Below are 18,272 nucleotides of genomic sequence, written 5' to 3' on the forward strand. Positions count from 1 at the left end.
TGGAAAAATGCATACTTGGAAAAGTTAGCTGCTGGGGAAATCATTTGAATTTTACATCAACTTCCTGTTTCAGAAATTAACAGTTATGTATACAATTTTAGATAACTTCTTAAAACGACATATATTATTTTTGAAAATGACTTCTGAAAAACAGCATGACAATCAAACATTTTCAAAATTTCAATCTAGCTGAAATCTGCTAGAGCTACAGTCTACATATTATTTATCCAACATGGATCTCATGACCATCAATAACAGTTGATCTTGCATGACATTTACACTAAATCCTTGAAATGTGGATCTGATATTAGCAAGTTATAATGTTGATTATAAAATATTGCTATTTTGCAAACAGAACAAAATTGATTGCTAATGAAATTTGAATAATGATCCATTAAATTCTGTTTAAATTATATTTCAATTCTAATTGAGTAATATGAAATACAGATGAAAATATTAATTATTGCACTTTAGCAATTATTCCTAGATTACATACGCAAATTTAAGCAACTATGTAAAATAATTTTAACTATAAATGTACTAATAGTTATTGATTAAAGAGAAAACTTAATATCATGTGATTAAATATAAAAGTACATAAATCAGTGCTTAAAAACAAAATAATACTACACGACTTAGCAAATAAAATGCTTACTGAAGTATAAAAGGCTTATTATCAAATAAGAAAGGTTTATCTAATCTTGAAGCAATGGCATGGTGATGAGCTTTCGACTGAAATTAGAAATAAAAGCTATTAGACTTTAAAAAATATTAACAAAGAATGTAAACTATCTAATTTTTTATAAAATTTACTAAAAATTCAATTTAAATACCTTAAGCACAAGACCTAAATCTCCATTCAAACCATTCTTTTCAGCTTCTTCAATAGCCCATTTTCCTAAATAAGCAGCACAAATTTTAAAACTGTGCAATATGAAAACCATAATATATTTTATTACAATAACTTCAGAATGTTTAAAAATAGCATGTTTAAAGAGGAGGTGAGAGAAAAATGAAAATAGTTCAAAGCCAAATATTTATAACAAACCTACAAGTTAAAAAAATTAATCTCCAGAAATTCAATCTATACAGCATAAAATTACATTTTTAAAATGACCTGTTCAAATTCTAAGAGAAATGTTTATTATGACATTATTCCCTTCCAAATTAATCTCATACAGGATTTTGCACTTATTCAATACACAAAAGCAGTTATTGAAAATGAAGCTGCCCCCCCCCCAGAATCACTAGCATGTGAAACAAAACTGAAAATAATATGAAAGATATATAAAATTTCTCTGCTAAAAAAGTTAATAAATATTTCAGTAATTGATCTATGTTACACACCTCTTTACATTAGCATCATTTTATATAAATGACTACCACTGTAACTAATAGAAGCTACCAATTCTAAATCTGATCTCAATTCTGACATTTTTTACTTTCAAATTACCTAATTAATAAAAAACTTCCTATTTCATTTCAAAATTTTTATATAAATATTTTTCTTTCTTAAAGACGGTTCATATTCTAATGGCTAAAGTACTGTTACATTCTTGTATGGGGTTCGTGTGATTTGGAGTGATTGACGACAACACTTAATGAAGAATCAGACACAATTTATTTACCCAGTATTACTCAGGCCAGCTCAAAAATCATGTTTACAGTCGTCAAATATCTATTATAAACATGCTGAAAAAATCAGCGACACAGCCTTCACAGGTTATAACAGTCAACACCCACAAAGCACCAGAGTACAGTTCCAACTCAGTTCAGTCATTCTTGGAACTCAATGTACTCTCGAGACTCCAGCCTTCAGGCTATAATGGTGAAGACAGCTTCATGTCAAAGCACCAGAGTACAGCTCCTGACTCGGTTCAGTCATTCTCAGAACTCTATCTACTCTCGAGACTCTCCACGCTATAACTTGTGATGCACTCGATGATAAGCACTACAGTATAGCTCTCAACTTGGTTTGGTCTTTCTCGGAGTTCAATACATTCAAGATAAAACTCGACGAGGCACTAACTAGCGATCAATTCGACAGACTGAAGATCAACTCGCTGCTAGACTACAAAACACTCACCGGCTGAAGGCCCGTCCACACGACTACACTTGAAATGTAGCTGACGAACATGCTTTTATGTTACCAGCGAAAAAGCGTCCAAATGAGTACGCTTGCAAAGAGTGAATTTAACCAATAGAATTATTTTATGCAAAAATAATGTGGTGCTGTAATATAGTGTCAACAGAGCTGTATCTTATTACTTCGCTGTGCTTCTGTATGTTTGCGGCAAGTTGTCCGAATCAGATAATTTTTTTTTTTTTTTTTTTTTTTATATATATATATATATATATATATATATATATAGTGAAACTTTAGTATTAAGTACAATCATTACGCAGAGGCAAAACTGCAAAAAATGGCGAGAATGGGTCCGAAAGATTTATTTAGAGCGACCTATTCAAAGAGATTTTTTTTTTCTTTACTGCCTCGTTTGCAAAATGAATATCCGGAATTATTAAATTCCTACCATTAGCTCACACTCTCCCTAAATCTTGTTCAAATTTTCAGTTGTTAATAAAATACTTTTTATTCATCCACTCAAGACCAAATACAATTTTTTAAACTTGTAGTGGATGACACTAGATGTTAATCCAGCTTTTTCACATATTAAAATTTTTTTAAATTTTTAATTTAAAAAATTCTGCTTGTATTTTAAGGTTTTTTTAATTTTTTTATTTATTATTTTTTATTTTGTTTTATTTTTTATTTTTATTTTATTTTTTTATTTTTATTTTTATTTTGGGGAGGGGGGTTGACCTAAGTAGAAATTGACTTTAGCTTTTTTTTTATATTACTTGTCTTTTAATTACTTCAGGATGAGTATCGATCAATTTGACAGACTTGCAGGCTTTATATTGTATGAAAATTAGGGTTTATAAAATTGGTTTGGAATAAAGCATATAAAGAGAAGTAAATTAATTCCCTTTATATACACCATGTACCATATAATAAAATCAACTTCATATTTTTTAAACTTCCCCCTCCCTTGGTCTGCTTGTTTATGTGTGGGAGTACATGTAAAGGAATCTGTGTAATAAGTAAAGCATTCTATAATTTGATTATTTTCTATATATTATATATAGCACACATACATTAGAAGAGAAAGTTCATTTAATTAAATTTCTAAAGATATGTTGCTTTTTAAAATATTTTTAGCGCAATGTGACGTTAGCCCAAATGCTCTCAAAGAGTGTTTGTGCCTGTAAATGAAACAAAACAAAAAAAAAAAAACTCTCATTTGAGTGTAATGTAAAATCTGAAAGCTTTCAGCTTTTTTTCTTTTTATTTATTTTTGAATTTAGAATGAGGTTCAAATTTTGGACAGTTTATGAGAAATTATGTGCAGGATAAAATATGCAATAAAGTAAAAATAAAGAGATAGTTTATACAAGAGATGCAGACATATCATTACATAAGGGTATAATGTTTACATAATGATTTCTATTTGCAGTGCACATTTTTAAACTAAATTAAAAACAATAATAATGAATAAAATAAGAAATGAAAATAATAATAATGAATAAAATAAGAAATAAAAACAATAATAATAGGTAAAATAAGAATATAATGATTCATGATTAAGTATAAGAAACAAGTTTCAAAATGAGAAAAGAACAACAATGAATTACACTGCTACGGGTGAGGTTCGAACTCACCACCTTTCCATTTGCAGTCCAGCGAGCTGATCACTCAGCTATCTGTGATAGCAAAGCTTCTAAAAAATAATGTAACAAGTAGAAGTCACTGCAAAGGTAATTTAATTGATATTCAATAAATGATTGCCATATGACCCAAGTTGTAACTTTCCTTCAAAATTTCATAATAGTATTGTATTGAATACTCTTTCACAGTCAACTGCTTTATTTTAAAAGTTATGTTGCTGAAGTTAGTTTTTGGTGTATTTAATATTGGGATATTTATAGAGCTTTTTATTACACATGATATAGCAAATATTTAAAATAATTATGAAGAATTTTGTAAGGCAAAAACTTTGATTTCGTAGAAACTGTAATTTATTTAGGTTCCTATTACTTACGGTGTTATAAACAGGTGAAGGATATAGATATACTGGTTGGGTCATTGTTTTATAAATATATAGTCAAATTTTGGACAGTTTATGAGAACTTATGTGCAGGATAAAATATGCAATAAAGTAAAAATAAAGAGATAATTTATACAAGAGATGCAGATATATCATTACACAAGGGTTTAATGTTTACATAATGATTTCTTTGAATCATTATGCAATTCCCTTAAATGAGAATTTGGAATTTATACCAATATATATGGTTTGAGAAATCTGAGAATGCCATGAACAATGCTGATCATTTTATTGCTGTATAGTTATGATATTTCTAAGCCAAATCTCATCTGGGTGTGGTTCTGACGCCATATTGAAACGGGTAAGCAAGAAGATTTTCCGATTACGACACGTGATAAGAAGTTGGTTAGCTACTGGCTGTTCGCTCACGTTACGGATGTAAAAGCTGAACAGGAGAGAACTCAGTTTTACGTTTTCTGTGTAACGGAAATTTATGCCAGCGAAAAAAAAATTGTGTCAACTACATCGCGCGAGCATACTCATGTGGACGGGCCTTGACTGAATGACTATTAACTGACTCACTCTTGTATGTACTCTTTATATAGCTTTTCTCTTGTATTCAAGACCATTCTGGGCCAAACCGGTAAGAATTTGTTCCAAAAGGTTCTCCATCCGTCTATGGCATGGTGCCAATTTTGGCAAGAAATCGCCAAGGCAACTCTGCCCTTTCCTTGTTATTTTCTGGAAACCACAAACCTGCTTTGTGGGAAAGCTATCTTACCGCAGCTGGACATTTCGTAACACTGCCCCCTCCCAAGAACTGCATGTCCCGGGCAGTACAATCCTTGGTCAGAAGCCAAATTCAATACAAACAAATAACCAAAACAAATATTTACACTATGTACACATTACATATACAAAATAACCACATAACAATTTTAAATTACATAAATTAACATTCAGAATGAATTTCAGTCTCGGGCTTTTCATTAAGTTATATCCGGGTCAAGTACTCTTTCATTGCAGTTCTCAGATGTATTTCTGTTTTGCATTTCATAGTCTGGAGATTCAGTCCTTTCATATTTTTCATTCACAGGAAGATCTGAAACAGTTTGTTCACCACTCTGTAGTTTATTCGCATCAAGTGTACAGTTCATCTCGCTACTTTTAGTAGTTGGTACACTCTTATTTCCCTCTATTTCTTGAAAAACAGTTCTGATTTTTTAATTAGACTTATGAATATAATCCAGGTCTTTACAAACACAGGTATCCTGGTTTAGAATCAAATCCATATTTTTACATCTTGTATTATGGGACACTTAGTTTGTGAAATCGGTGTATTATCTTGCTATACTAGAACACTCTGCTTGAGCTGCAAATCAGCTTCTCCCATCTCAGCATCACATGCATTTTCAGATGGTTCAATACTTGGTAGCTGCGATTTCGTAACTTCACTATCAGTTTCTACCAACATAACAGTAACATTTTCACATTCTTCCACTTCTATGTCACGCACTTGAGAATCAAAAGCTTCTTTTCCATCTTTTATTTCTTCATGTTTTATTTCTTTTTCTTTAATCCTGTAAGATATTTCACCCATCATTTCTTGTTCTTTTTCAGATACTTCACCAGCTACTTCATTCATTTCTTTATCATTTGATTCTTCAGATGCCACTTCTGTCATTTCCATATCTTTGTTTATGGCTCCAGTTTCTTTGGTAAGCTCAACTTTCACCTGCCTAGCAGCTTTTCTTGGCCAACTTTTATTTCTTCTTGTCCAGCTTTCACCTCAGCCTTCATCTCTTCCAGTCTTGCTCTTAAAGCTGCTAAGAAGTCTGTGAACTTCATTTCCACTGCCATGGCTTTCTCCTGCAGGCAGGTCACTGGTATTTCTGGTATTCACTTGCAAAGCCCACTTCTGACACCAGTTGTTACTTTCTTGTACAGGGTTCATGAGATTTGGAGTGATTGATGACAACACTTGATGAAGAATTAGACACATTATTTAGCGAGTATTACTCAGGACAGCTCTAAAATCTCATTTACAGTCATCAAAAAACTACCATAAACAAGCTGAAAAAAATCAGTGACACTGCCTTTAGGCTATCAGGCTATAATAGTGAAGACAGTTTTACGGCAAAGCACCACAGTACAGTTCCCGACTTGGTTTGGTTGTTCTCGGAACTCGATGTACTCTCAAGACTCCAACCTTCAGGCTATAACGGTAAAGGCAGCTTCATGGCAAAGCACCAGAGTATAGCTCCTGACTCGGTTCAGTTGTTCTCGGAACTCTATCTACTCTCGAGACTCTCCACGCTACAACTCAGTAATGCAACGTCAATGCACTCAACGATAAGCATTACAGTATAGCTGCCGAGTCAGTTTGGTCATTCTTGGAGTTCAACACATTCAAGATAAAACTCCACGAGGCACTAACTCATGATCAACTCGATAGACTGAAGATCAACTCTCTGCTAGACTATGAGATACTCACTCACTGACTATTAACTGATTCATTCTCTGTGTACCAGAAGGGTTTATATAGCTTTTGGCTTGCATTCGAGAACATTCTGATCCAAACCGATACGAATTTGTCCCAGATGATTCTCCATCCATGTATGGTATATCGCCAAATATGGCAACTTCGCCTTCCCTTGCCATTTTCTGACAATCCTAAACGTACTTTGCCGGGAAGCTAACTTACCACACATGAACATTTCGTAATAATATAGAAAATCAAAATCCATACTCATTTTGGTACTTTTCCGTTTTGCCGGCACAAAGTTCGCCAATAATGGTACAACTGATGCTAAATGAAATATCTTCGCTGGTTGCAGCTATTTCTTATCAGATTGATTGTTTCTTTCAATACTGGCATACAATTACTTAGACTTTTTACAAGATAGTTAAATTTTATGCCCTAAGACCATTCGTGGTCATTAAGGCAATTAGGATGCAATCACACCGCCTCACCGGAAGGCGAAAATACAGAGAGGCAAAATCAAGGGTTAAATTCATCAATTCTAATGAGAATACACTAGCAAAGTAAAGCACTGCGGTTTTACATAATTTCTGAGTAAGCTTTTTGTACGAATTGAAATAATTCTTGCATTTAAACTATTATTCCAAATTAAGATTTAACTTGAAATTAATGTAGATAATTACTAAGAGAATTAGATTTTTGTAGCGTAAATTACATGAGATGAGATCACTTAGGGTCACGTGATAAGAACCGGCGAAAAAGGATGTTGAACCATGAAAGCATAGTAAATTTTTAAATTAATGTCTTTTTAAAAATTTATTGTCTTTATTTATTGGCTTTTTACAAAATTTTAAACCATATTAAAATCAAACCATATCAAAATAAAAATTCTTAAGAGCTAACATTTGTTAACATTTTTTACGTGTATAGTGTATGCTGTCGCCAACAAAGTCTGCTTGGTGAGATTTGTGCTGGCAAAACGGAAAAATTACCCTCTTTTTTTTTTTTTTTTCCAATAATTAACAATACTTATTCTTCATATAAATACACCTCTGATTACTTTAATTATAATTTCTTATTTAACCAATGGAGACAACTAATTATTCATCTCAATTACACTTAAAAACTGAATAATTTTACTTCAGTTGTGAGAAATAAAAACAGGTAAAATCATTAAAATTATTCAGGTTTACACTGAGTATTCATATCTGAACAGATATGTATACAAAAAATTTGGCACTGACTGCAAGCACAGATATAGCCACTCACATATCACTATATAAAAATAACAGTATTTATGTAGTATGCAGAAAAAGACATTCACAAAAAAAAAAAAGAAAGAAAGAAATCTGAAAGCTTTCAGATTTTATATTACACCCAAACGGATGTTGGTTGGTTGATTTTCTAATGGCACAAAACCTCGAGAGTTATTATGCACCAGACAAATGGTGAATAAAATTCAAGATGTACAAACACACTGCATTAAGTGAATTGATGAAATGAACCTGAAATGCTGATGAAAGCATGGAGCAATGACTTTGAGAAATGCTCTAGCAACAGGTAAAGCAGGATAAAAGGAAAATAACTTCAAATCATATGGTAAAAAGAGATGTCTTTTAAAAATCTTATGAAGTTGATGTGGGGGTTTCTTCCAATGAGATGAAGGCATGGAGAAATGCTCTAGCAACAGGTAGAGCAGGATAAAATGTAGTTCAAATCATATGGTAAAAAGAGATGTCTTTTAAAAAATCTTATGAGGTTGATGTGAGGGTTTCTTCCGAGATCTGTTAAGTTAACATTCGTAGAGTTAAAATAAAATTACCGTTTCTGACTAAAGGCAGGACAGCAGGTTAAAATGTGATTGACTGAAACGGGAACGTTGCAAGTGCCAAAAATAGGCTCATCATCTCCTTTCAAGAGATCCTGATGTGTCAGTCTACAATGACAAATTCGTAGGCAAGTTAGTAGTACATCCTCCTTTTGATTCCCTCTTGACTCCCAATACTCCAAATTGGGTTTTACCTGCCTTAATTTGTTCAGAGTTTGGCATTCCCAGAGTTCTTGCCACCTGGACAAGATCTTTGTTCTGATGTCATTCCGTATGTCTGTAAAAGGGACATCATTTTCTGAGGTAATATCAGCAGATTTTGCTGCGATAACGGTGAGTTCATTACCTTTGATGCCAGCATGTCCAGGCACCCTGCAGTACGCAATATAATAACCTGTGTTTCTTAAACGAAGGTGTGCTTTAAATTTCTAAGACTAAAGGGTGGCTGGTATTTGTATTTATTGATTCAAGAGCACTCAGAGAGTCAGAGTAGATGATGAACTTTCTGCTATTTTGCTAGAGATAAAGATTAAGGAATTCAAAATGGTAAAAGTTTCTACAGTAAAGACAGATGCAGCCTTACGAAGTTTACTACTCTTGATTTCTTTATCACAAACAAAAGCTGCTCCGAAATGATCATGATTCTTTGAGCCATCAGTAAAAATTGCTTTGTAGTTAGAATAACTGCTTCTATGCTCTAGGAAAATTTGTTGATATTGGACATCATTGGTACTGCTCTTCTTTAGTTCTCCAAAAATGTTGAGTAGGTGAACATTACCTCCTTGCCAGGGAGCTATACCGAAGAGGTCAAAGCTTTTGGGATCATTTAGGTTGAATTCTTCAATCAGCGAGTGGATGTGGAGGTCAAAAGGTGGCATACATGAAGGATGGGCTTGGTAAAGATGCCAGTACTGATCAGATATCGTGAGTCGGACAGGATGTTTGGCCTGTGACATTACTTTATAATGAAGATCAATGGACAACTGCTTGCGTCTGAATTCCAGAGATGGTTCAAAACAGATGACATATAAACTTTGGACTGGAGCTCTGAAGGCTCCACAGCAAATCCGTAGTGCTTGATGGTGGACTGGATCCAATTTCAGTAGCACAGATGGTCTTGTTGATCCATAGATAACACAGCCATGGTCAAGTTTGGAACGGATTAAAGCTCTATAAATGCACAGCATAGAACAACGTTCTGCTCCCCATGAAGTATTGGCTAGAACTTTCAGTATGTTGAGAGCTTTAGCACATTTTTTCTTTAAGATATGTGGAAGGAAAGCAAGCTTTCTGTCAAATATAACTCCTAAGAATTTTGCTTCTGGCTCAATGCGGATCAAAGAGCCGTCAAGATGCAGCTCTGGATCAGGATGTAGATTTCTTTTGCAACAGAAGTGCACGCAGACTGTCTTCTGGCTCAAAAATTTAAACTCATTGTTGTTGGACCACTTTATGATGTTATTTAGAGCAATTTGTAGTTGGCTCTCAATGTATCTCATATCTTGACCTTGATCTTGATAACAGATCATCAGATCATCAACATACAGGGAACCATGCACTGTGGGAGGAAGTTCTCTTAAAATGGAATTAATTTTCAGGCTGAAAAGAGTGACACTAAGCACTGAATCTTGTGGTACACCTTCTTGTTATACAAATACTTGAGAAAACAACGAACCAATCTTGACTTGGAAAGTGCGGTGGTTCAGAAAGTTTTAAATGAAGATGGGTAAATTACATCGCAATCCAGTGCTGTAAAGGTCATGAAGAGTTCCATGCCGCCAAGTTCTATCGCACGCCTTTTCCATGTCAAAAAAGATTGATACCACATGATTTCTTTTCACAAATGCATTGCGTACTGCGGTTTCTAAAAACAGGGCATTATCAAGTGAAGGTCTTACCTTACAGAAACCACTTTGGTAAGGCAATAGCCAATGATTAGTCTCCAGATAGTAGGTGAGACGGTGATTCACCGTTTTTTCCATGATCTTGCAAAGGCAGCTAGTGAGCGTGATGGGGCGATAATTTAAAGGATTTTTCGGGTCCTTGAGGGTTTTACTATAACAAAGGCCCTGCACCAGGCAGTTGGAAAAATTTTTTCCTTCCATATCTTATTATAAAGAGCAAGAAGGACTACTAGAGATTCATAGGGCAGGTGCTTTTTCATCAAATAACTTATGCCATCAGGACCAGGGCAAGTCCTATCAGTGCGAGATATTACACTTCTTAATTCAAACATGGTGAGATCTTTATTATAAGATTCTGTATTAGGATGGGAAAAGTCAATTTGAATCCTTTCCAAGTGCATCTTTGTGAACAGAAACTCTTTTGAGTAATTGCTACTGCCAGATACAGCAGCAAATCTATCACCTAAAGCATTGGCTATTTCTTCTCTAGTGCTTATCAACTTTCCATCTTTTTCTAGAACAAAAAAGGAATAATCGTTATATAAGTCCAGTGGCTTTGCGGGCTCTTTCCCAAACCTGTTTGCTAGACAATGAGGAGGTAACAGTGGACACGTAGGCTGCCCATGATTTTCTCTGACTTTGCCGCCTCACTTTTCTTGCATTCACCTTAGCTTTTTTAAAGGCAAGAAGAATTTCCAGTGTTGGATATGGGCGAAAGATACGCCAAGCTTTCTTTTGCTTTCTCGAAGTTTCATGACAATCACTGTTCCACCAGGGTTTAGTTTAGGGAACTTTGTCGAGGACTTCAGAATAGAGTTCAGCTGCTTGTACAATAGTATCCGAGATCATTTTTACTGCTATATTAATGTCCACACTGTTTACAATTTCTTCAGTCAGCACAGCACAAGATGCAAAAAGATCCCAATCAGCTTTATCGTAAAGTAAGCGTGGTTGTCTTGAGATCTTTGATTTTCCTGTAACAATGACTGAGAAGTGGTCAGTATCGTAGAGATTCTCCCCTACACTGAAAGAGCAGAAAGGTAGTAGAGATGGAGAACAAAAAACCAGATCTATTGCATGAAATGTTCTAGTCGGCTGATGAAAGTAAGTGTATTCTCCATTATTAAGGAGACAAATAGAATCTTCTATTAATTGTTCGATCTGCCGGCCCCTTGAATTAGTGTACCTACTTCTTACTGAAGTCACCTAAAAGCAAAAAAGGTTCTGGGAGCTGCTCTATTATTCTGTCCAACTCTCGCTGATCAACATGCTCATGTGAGAGTAAATAAATGGTGCATACAGAGATTGAAAAATTTAAATTAATCTGAACTGCCACAGCTTGAAGGGAGGTCGTCAAAGGGAGAGCTATGTATGGGTGATTGTGGGAGGCAATAAGGCCCACACCACCACAGGCACAATCCCCAGATAGGTTGTCGTTTCTTACTGTGGTATATATCCGTATCTTAGCATGTCTGCTTGGTTTTAACAAGGTCTTCTCAAGCGCAAGGCAGGCAGGTTGACGCATGTTTATCAAATCTCTGATGTTATCCAGGTTTTGACGAAAACCCCAGCAATTCCACGAAATAAACGTACCCATTGTTGATGCTTTTTTTTTTGGCGGTGTTGTTGTTTTGACTTTCGAGGCAAAAGGAGTTTCGGAAGGGATAACCCTTCTTCAACGTCCATTTCGTCTGAGTCGTCTAGGCGTCCTGAACTCATGCTTGCAATGGAACTTTGGGGGTCCTGGGTTTTTGCTTATTTTTCTCTTTGATACCATCTCCATAATTGTTCCGTGGGACATCCTGTTTTCCTTTGGGCGCAGTCACCGGCGTACTACTTTCAACATCAGGGTTTTTCCCTGATTTTTAGTTTCTAGGATCTTCTGTCATTGTTAGCTCTTTTTTCTGTGCGGTTATTGTGGTTTGCGTTGATATTGATCTGAATGATTTTGTTGTGGATGCATAAGATTTATTAGGTCTTGGATGATTGGAGAGAACAAGTCTTTTGGCTTCTGCAAATGATATCTTTTATGTAACTTTAATGTTTTTAATTCGTTTTTCTGTCTGCATTTCGGACATGATCTTGAAAAAGCTGAATGCTCACCTTTACAGTTTATACACAAGGGGGCAGCAGAACAGCCCTCACTACCATAGCCTACGATGGAACATCGAGCGCACGTGAGGCTACTGCGACAAGAGGTCTTTCCATATCCAAAGCGCTGACATTGAAAGCAATGCATTGGATTCGGTATATATGGCCTGACTGAACAGTTTAGGTATCCAGCTTTGATGTTTTTAGGCAAGTTAGGAGACTTGAAAGTAAGTATGACATGTTTAATGGGAATGAGTTGACCTTCTTTCCGTATTTTGATTCTACGAGCACCACACACATTTTGATCTGTCAACTCTTTAACAAATTCCTCTTCAGTTACTGACAGTAAGTCTATTTCAGAGATTACTCCTCGGGACGAATTTAGAGTGTTAAGTGGCTTGACTGCAATGCTTCTTTGTCCTATTTAGTTAGTTTCAAAAGACTATTAAGACTGCTTTCTGAACACAGTTTCTATTAAAAAGGTCTCCAGACCAAAGTCTCTTAATGTTTTTCAGTTCTCCTACAGAAGACAAAAGACTTTTATTAGAAAGGGTGACATTTTTTTCAATTCTTCAGAGCTGGTTATAATTAAGAAATGTGGACAAAGTACATATGATACAGTGCTTTATATGTTGCTTCTTAGTCTTTTGGTCACAGTCGGAGTATTAAGTACATTGTTGGAGCAGGAAGGTATCATAGCATTCATATTTAAATGGAGAAAGATTCGGATCTGACCACCCCACCCACCATGGAGCCCAACAAGGGGATGCAGATTCCTATGCCACGGCTAGCCGGACCTATACGCAAACTGAAGTCCCACAGTCGGCTTTCCCAAAAGCAGGTACTCCCAACAGCTTGTCCCCAAGCCACTGACAAAAGGACTAGTGCCCAGCCAATTGACACCTGTGAGGACGAGAAGGTGCCTCCCATTTAACTGAAGCAGACGTCAAAGCAGTGTGTTGGGGACAATACCTCGCCCCTCAACTACCAGTACCCTCCTTTCCAGTGACATGGGTCTCCACGCACAGCAAACTAGCAGGCAGTTTTCTTGCCACTCGAAGAACTAGGGACAAGACTGTTCCAGTTTCTTATGATGAGCCCGAACCTCGGAAGAGGAAATGACACGGGAGAAAAAAAACGGGAAAAGTTGCAGTTAAGGGGAGAGGAGGCAGAAAGGAGGAAAGATCACTGGGGCTCCAGGATTGTGACATTTGATCACCGAGACGGTAATCCCCTGAATGATCTTCACTGCTATGCTTTAGCTGGGCATGTTGGAACGGCCTTCCCGCCTAGAGTGGCCCTACCAGGAGCTATGCTCTCGACGTATTTCGCCCGTTCCACCCAGTGACACCCCCCGCCACATTGAAGCAGCATAGCAGGACTTGGGGGGGGACCCAAAGGGATTTTTTTTTTAACGTTTTGCACGTTACCTTTACAGAAAGTGTTCACACATTATTGTAATGATTTTGCAAAGGTTTATATGAGGGTTGGAACTTTAATAGTGGCAACACAGCTGAAAAAACGCTACGTAACAAAACCAAAGAATATTGCGTATACCACACGTGAACTACATACCTACCTTACCTCTCAGCAAAAAGACTCGTCCTGCCTACATCACATGCATACAGAGTGACGCGAAGAACGGGTCCTTGTATTAGCTCGCGGTCTAAAGTAAGTTTTGTCAGGATGTTTCCAAAACAAGAACAACGATGTTGGATAAAAATTGAATGTGCCAGAGGTCGTACAGCACGACAGTGTCATCAAGGGCTTCAAGAGGCTTGCGGAGAATCTGCATTGCCTTACAGAACCGTAGCAAAATGGGTGAAAGCATTCAATGAAGGACGCCAAAACGTGGCAGACATGCTGCGGCCAGGTCGTCCCGAGTGTCAGCGATGCAGACGTGCAAGCTTTTGCCGCACTAATGGACAGTGATCGCCGCCAAACGATTCGTCTGCTGACCGGACAAATAGGATTAGCGCATATGACTGTGCTGCACATTCTGAAAGAACGCCTGTCCATGAGAAAAATTGCTTCACGATGGGTTCCACATCAATTGACGGAAATGCAGAAATGGCTACGATACGATGCTGCCCGAACTCACCTGGAACGCTATGAGCGCGAAGGAGATGCTTTTTTACGCCGTATCATTACGCTGGATGAGACTTCGGCCCGATCGTACCAGCCAGACCTGAAACGCCAATCAAACGAATGGCGTCATCACGGGTCAAATTCAAATAGTGGTAGACAATGCTATGCTAATGTTTATAAAGCCATTTTACAATGCCCTAAATTCTTACAGCAGCAGATCTTTTCCTCAGAAAAGAAGCAAAGTAGCTACACATTTAAGAAAGAAAATTACTAGATTGGTGTTCATTTTTTCCAATGACATTATCACACAGCTACCAGTGATGCAATAAAAATAGGCTATCACATTTAGCACCTTGTTAACAGAAAAGAGTAGGAAATTATTAAAAATTTTTAAAAAATCTGAAAGCCTTAAGATTTTATATTATGCCCAAAAAAGTCCCCCCCTATTTTGTGTGTCATCTTTTATTTATTAAATATCATGTTCTTCGCACTTAAAACACAAAAAATTCAAGCCAACAACAATATCACGAAATATTTCAAAACAGCATTATCTTTAGAATTTTCGATACACAGTCTTACAAACTGGAGATAAAAAAGCTTTTTTCTGTACAGTGTTGCCATTGCTTGCTTTGAAATCATTCCATTTGTTAATCAAAAATTCGTTACAGTTTTACAAAATTTTAAATAGATAATAAAATTGGGTCATCTAAGTGCCCATGTTGAGGTTAGAGGATTACATTATTTAAAAGTTGATGGCTCTATTTACCATTGTTTCTTCACAATGCGAGAAACAGTCATGAAGATTCACTGTTATTTAATTTTTTTAAATATAATACATCACAATAATATTTTGTGGCAACATTTTGAAAAGTGAATCTATCAAATTGACGCAAAATGCTGTTTTGAAACTAATAGCCTTTCAGGGCTAACACCCTTTGAGTTAATAATACTGATAATAACCTTATTTTTCTTACCATCATATTTTGCAACACTATCTTCAGCACCATCTTTCTTAGCTTCTGAAGGTACCCATCTGTAATAAAATTTTAAGATATGCTGAAATATTATTCTGAAGACACATAAATAATGTATTTGATTCTTCAGCCACACAATTGAGATATCCTAATTCTCAGTATCCCTCCTTAAATTATCATCAAGCAACATTTTTCAAACTCCCCCCCCCCAAGAAATGACAATATTTCAGGAAACAATAACTTCCTGCTATTATTGATACATTAATGTAATTTCTGAAAATATTTTGAGATGTATTAATTTTGAAACCACTGAAAAATGAAACCTCAAGAAAGTTACTGGTGTTACTTGGAGATCTTTCTGTCACTAAAATACTTAAAATTTTCATGTAAAGTTGGAAGAAATATATGTTGTTAATTCTCATTTAAATTATTTATTATTATCTTTGTCTAATGTTGCCTTATTTAAACTGCAAGTGAACTGTACTGATGATGATGTGTATCATTTTAAGGGAAATATAAGTTAAGACATATGTTTAAGTAATCCTCAATAATTTCTTACATTTATATGAAAATACTCAAAGTGAAAAAGATTATGCTAATCTTGTTGCAAATAATGTATGTGAAAATCAATAAAAAAATCAATAAAAAATCAATAAAAAATAAAAAATTTATCAATAAAAAAATTATGTGATCTAACTGCAGTGAAAATCACAACTGTCAAACCTTTACCCCAATCGCTCCACAGGATTAAAACAAAGAATTTCTGAGCTGTAAATACTACTAGAGTCATTGTGCATCACTTTTTTGCCTGCTTGCTCTGCTTAGTAAAGACACATTTCTTTGATAAGTTTCCTTTTCCAATATCAAAAATGTAAACTGTGTAGGAATTCTAGCAATGTACCCTGACTATGAACCTCTAAAATATATATATACACACACATATACACAATTGGCCATCCAAAATGCAACATGAAGAAGGACAAGAGATATCAAAGATAAATTTATACATAGTACCAAGATTATACAAAGTACCAATGTTAATTGATTTGAAATAAAGCCTTCCTTGAGGTGATGAAGATGAAAAAAATCAGTAATGAGTACTGCTCCACATTTATCAATAACTGCTGTTACACACTGCGGCACTCAGTGAAACAGGCTTTGGATGTGATGTAAAATGTCAGTTTAGATTGCCTCCACAGGTAACAAAAGTTCATCTGGTCTACTTGCAGGTGTGGCAAGCCAAGCTAGGTATTCTCCAATCATTGACCAGACATGTTGGATGGGCAATAGATCTGAAGAATGAGCAGACCAGGGTTGCAATACAGTTGGCTGAGAAGAAAGCTTGAACACTGCATGTAATGTGCAGTCACACATTGCCCTGGCGAAACATGGCCGCAGGCAAGACCTGAATGTAAGGAAGAAGAAAAAGATGAAAAACCTCAGAAATATAGCATTGGCTGGTAAGTATACCAATAATGCATACTCTGTGTGAAGTGGAATCTGATACCATTCAACACCATTATACTGAGTGCAGGACCAGTATGATAATGCATAACACAGCAGGCGAGCACCCTTTCTCCACACTGTCTCCAAACCATTATGGTATAGCAAGAAGAATCGAGATTTATAAAAATATAGTGTCATGCAATTTGGATGCCTACTTCTGATGTACAGTGCACCTTGCAAACACAGATGCATGCGGTTTAAAATTAAAGGTTAATGAAGCAATGGGTACCTAGCAGAAAGCCTATTGTACTGTAAACAATATCAAAGTGTTCATGCAGACACCATCTGTTGTGTTACAGACTGCATTTGTTGCGATATGGTTGTGGATGTGGCAGTGTGCTGCACCAGTGCCATGCACAAAACATGACTGTTTTCACATGGAGTGGTGGAACGTGCAGCAAAACAGTTGCAAATGTGACAGTCCATCAGTCATTCTCTCTTGCATCCATCTTATTTGCATGGCTGTTGCTTGGCTACATCCAATATAATGACTGATTTCAATGAAGGATAAACTGCAATCTCTGTATGCAATAATTCTGCCTCAATCAAAGTCGGAAGCATGCTTGAATGATACTCGAGTATTTTACGAAACATACTGATGCTGCACATATGAAAAATCTCATGACAAAACAATTCACATCATTCAAAATGGAAAACTTTCCTTCCTTTATGTATCAACTGTCAGGAGTGCTGCAGTCATTTATGATGTGTGTGTGTACTATAATCAGTTGCACATTCCATCGCAGTGTACACATAATGCATGTTTTATGCTGTTTGGATGCTTCCTTCATAGTGTTGCATTTTGAATGGCCTAGCCAAATCAAATAAAAGTAATTAATCTTTAATATTATTTGAAGGATTTGTTGTAATTACATAATGTTATTTTAACATAATTATATAAATTTTGCATGCTATTTCATATATGTATACACAATATATGCACACACACATATATATTAAACAAAAAAATTCTCATATTTTAGATCTTATTAGCTATATAACAGTTTATACATGATTTATCATAACAGAGTACTAGCAGATTTTAGCCAATTTGACAACTGTGTGCAGAGCTTATTCTGTTTGTTAACATTTTGAAATCAGTTGATAAAAGCCATTTAAATGCTAATTATAATACTGGCGAGTTCAGAACTGACTCTGAGATAAATTAAACTTTTATAGTTTTATTTTTTATCAGAGTGCCATACAGTTCATGTTGCTACTAAAAGTAGCATATGATTACCTCAACATACAAGGGGTAAAATTTTCCCTGCTGTTACAGACTAAGATAAC

General features: G+C 35.6%; 1 protein-coding gene across 1 annotated transcript in view; it reads right to left on the reverse strand.

The window, feature by feature from the left end:
• The window catches only part of Cnx99A (Calnexin 99A), a 125,392-nt gene that overhangs the window by 81,163 nt on the left and 25,957 nt on the right, over positions 1-18,272 (reverse strand). Inside the window, exons 4-6 of the mRNA XM_085817466.1 lie at positions 15,477-15,535; positions 834-898; positions 656-732 (exon numbers count right to left, since the gene is read on the reverse strand). Coding sequence (XP_085673592.1) covers positions 656-732; positions 834-898; positions 15,477-15,535 — 201 coding nt within the window. The remainder of the gene's footprint in view (positions 1-655; positions 733-833; positions 899-15,476; positions 15,536-18,272) is intronic.

The sequence above is a fragment of the Stegodyphus dumicola genome, chromosome 1 (assembly GCF_044657685.1).
Source record: "Stegodyphus dumicola isolate Sdum_Otavi_A_Nest chromosome 1, ASM4465768v1".
In the NCBI taxonomy this organism is placed as follows: domain Eukaryota; kingdom Metazoa; phylum Arthropoda; class Arachnida; order Araneae; family Eresidae; genus Stegodyphus; species Stegodyphus dumicola.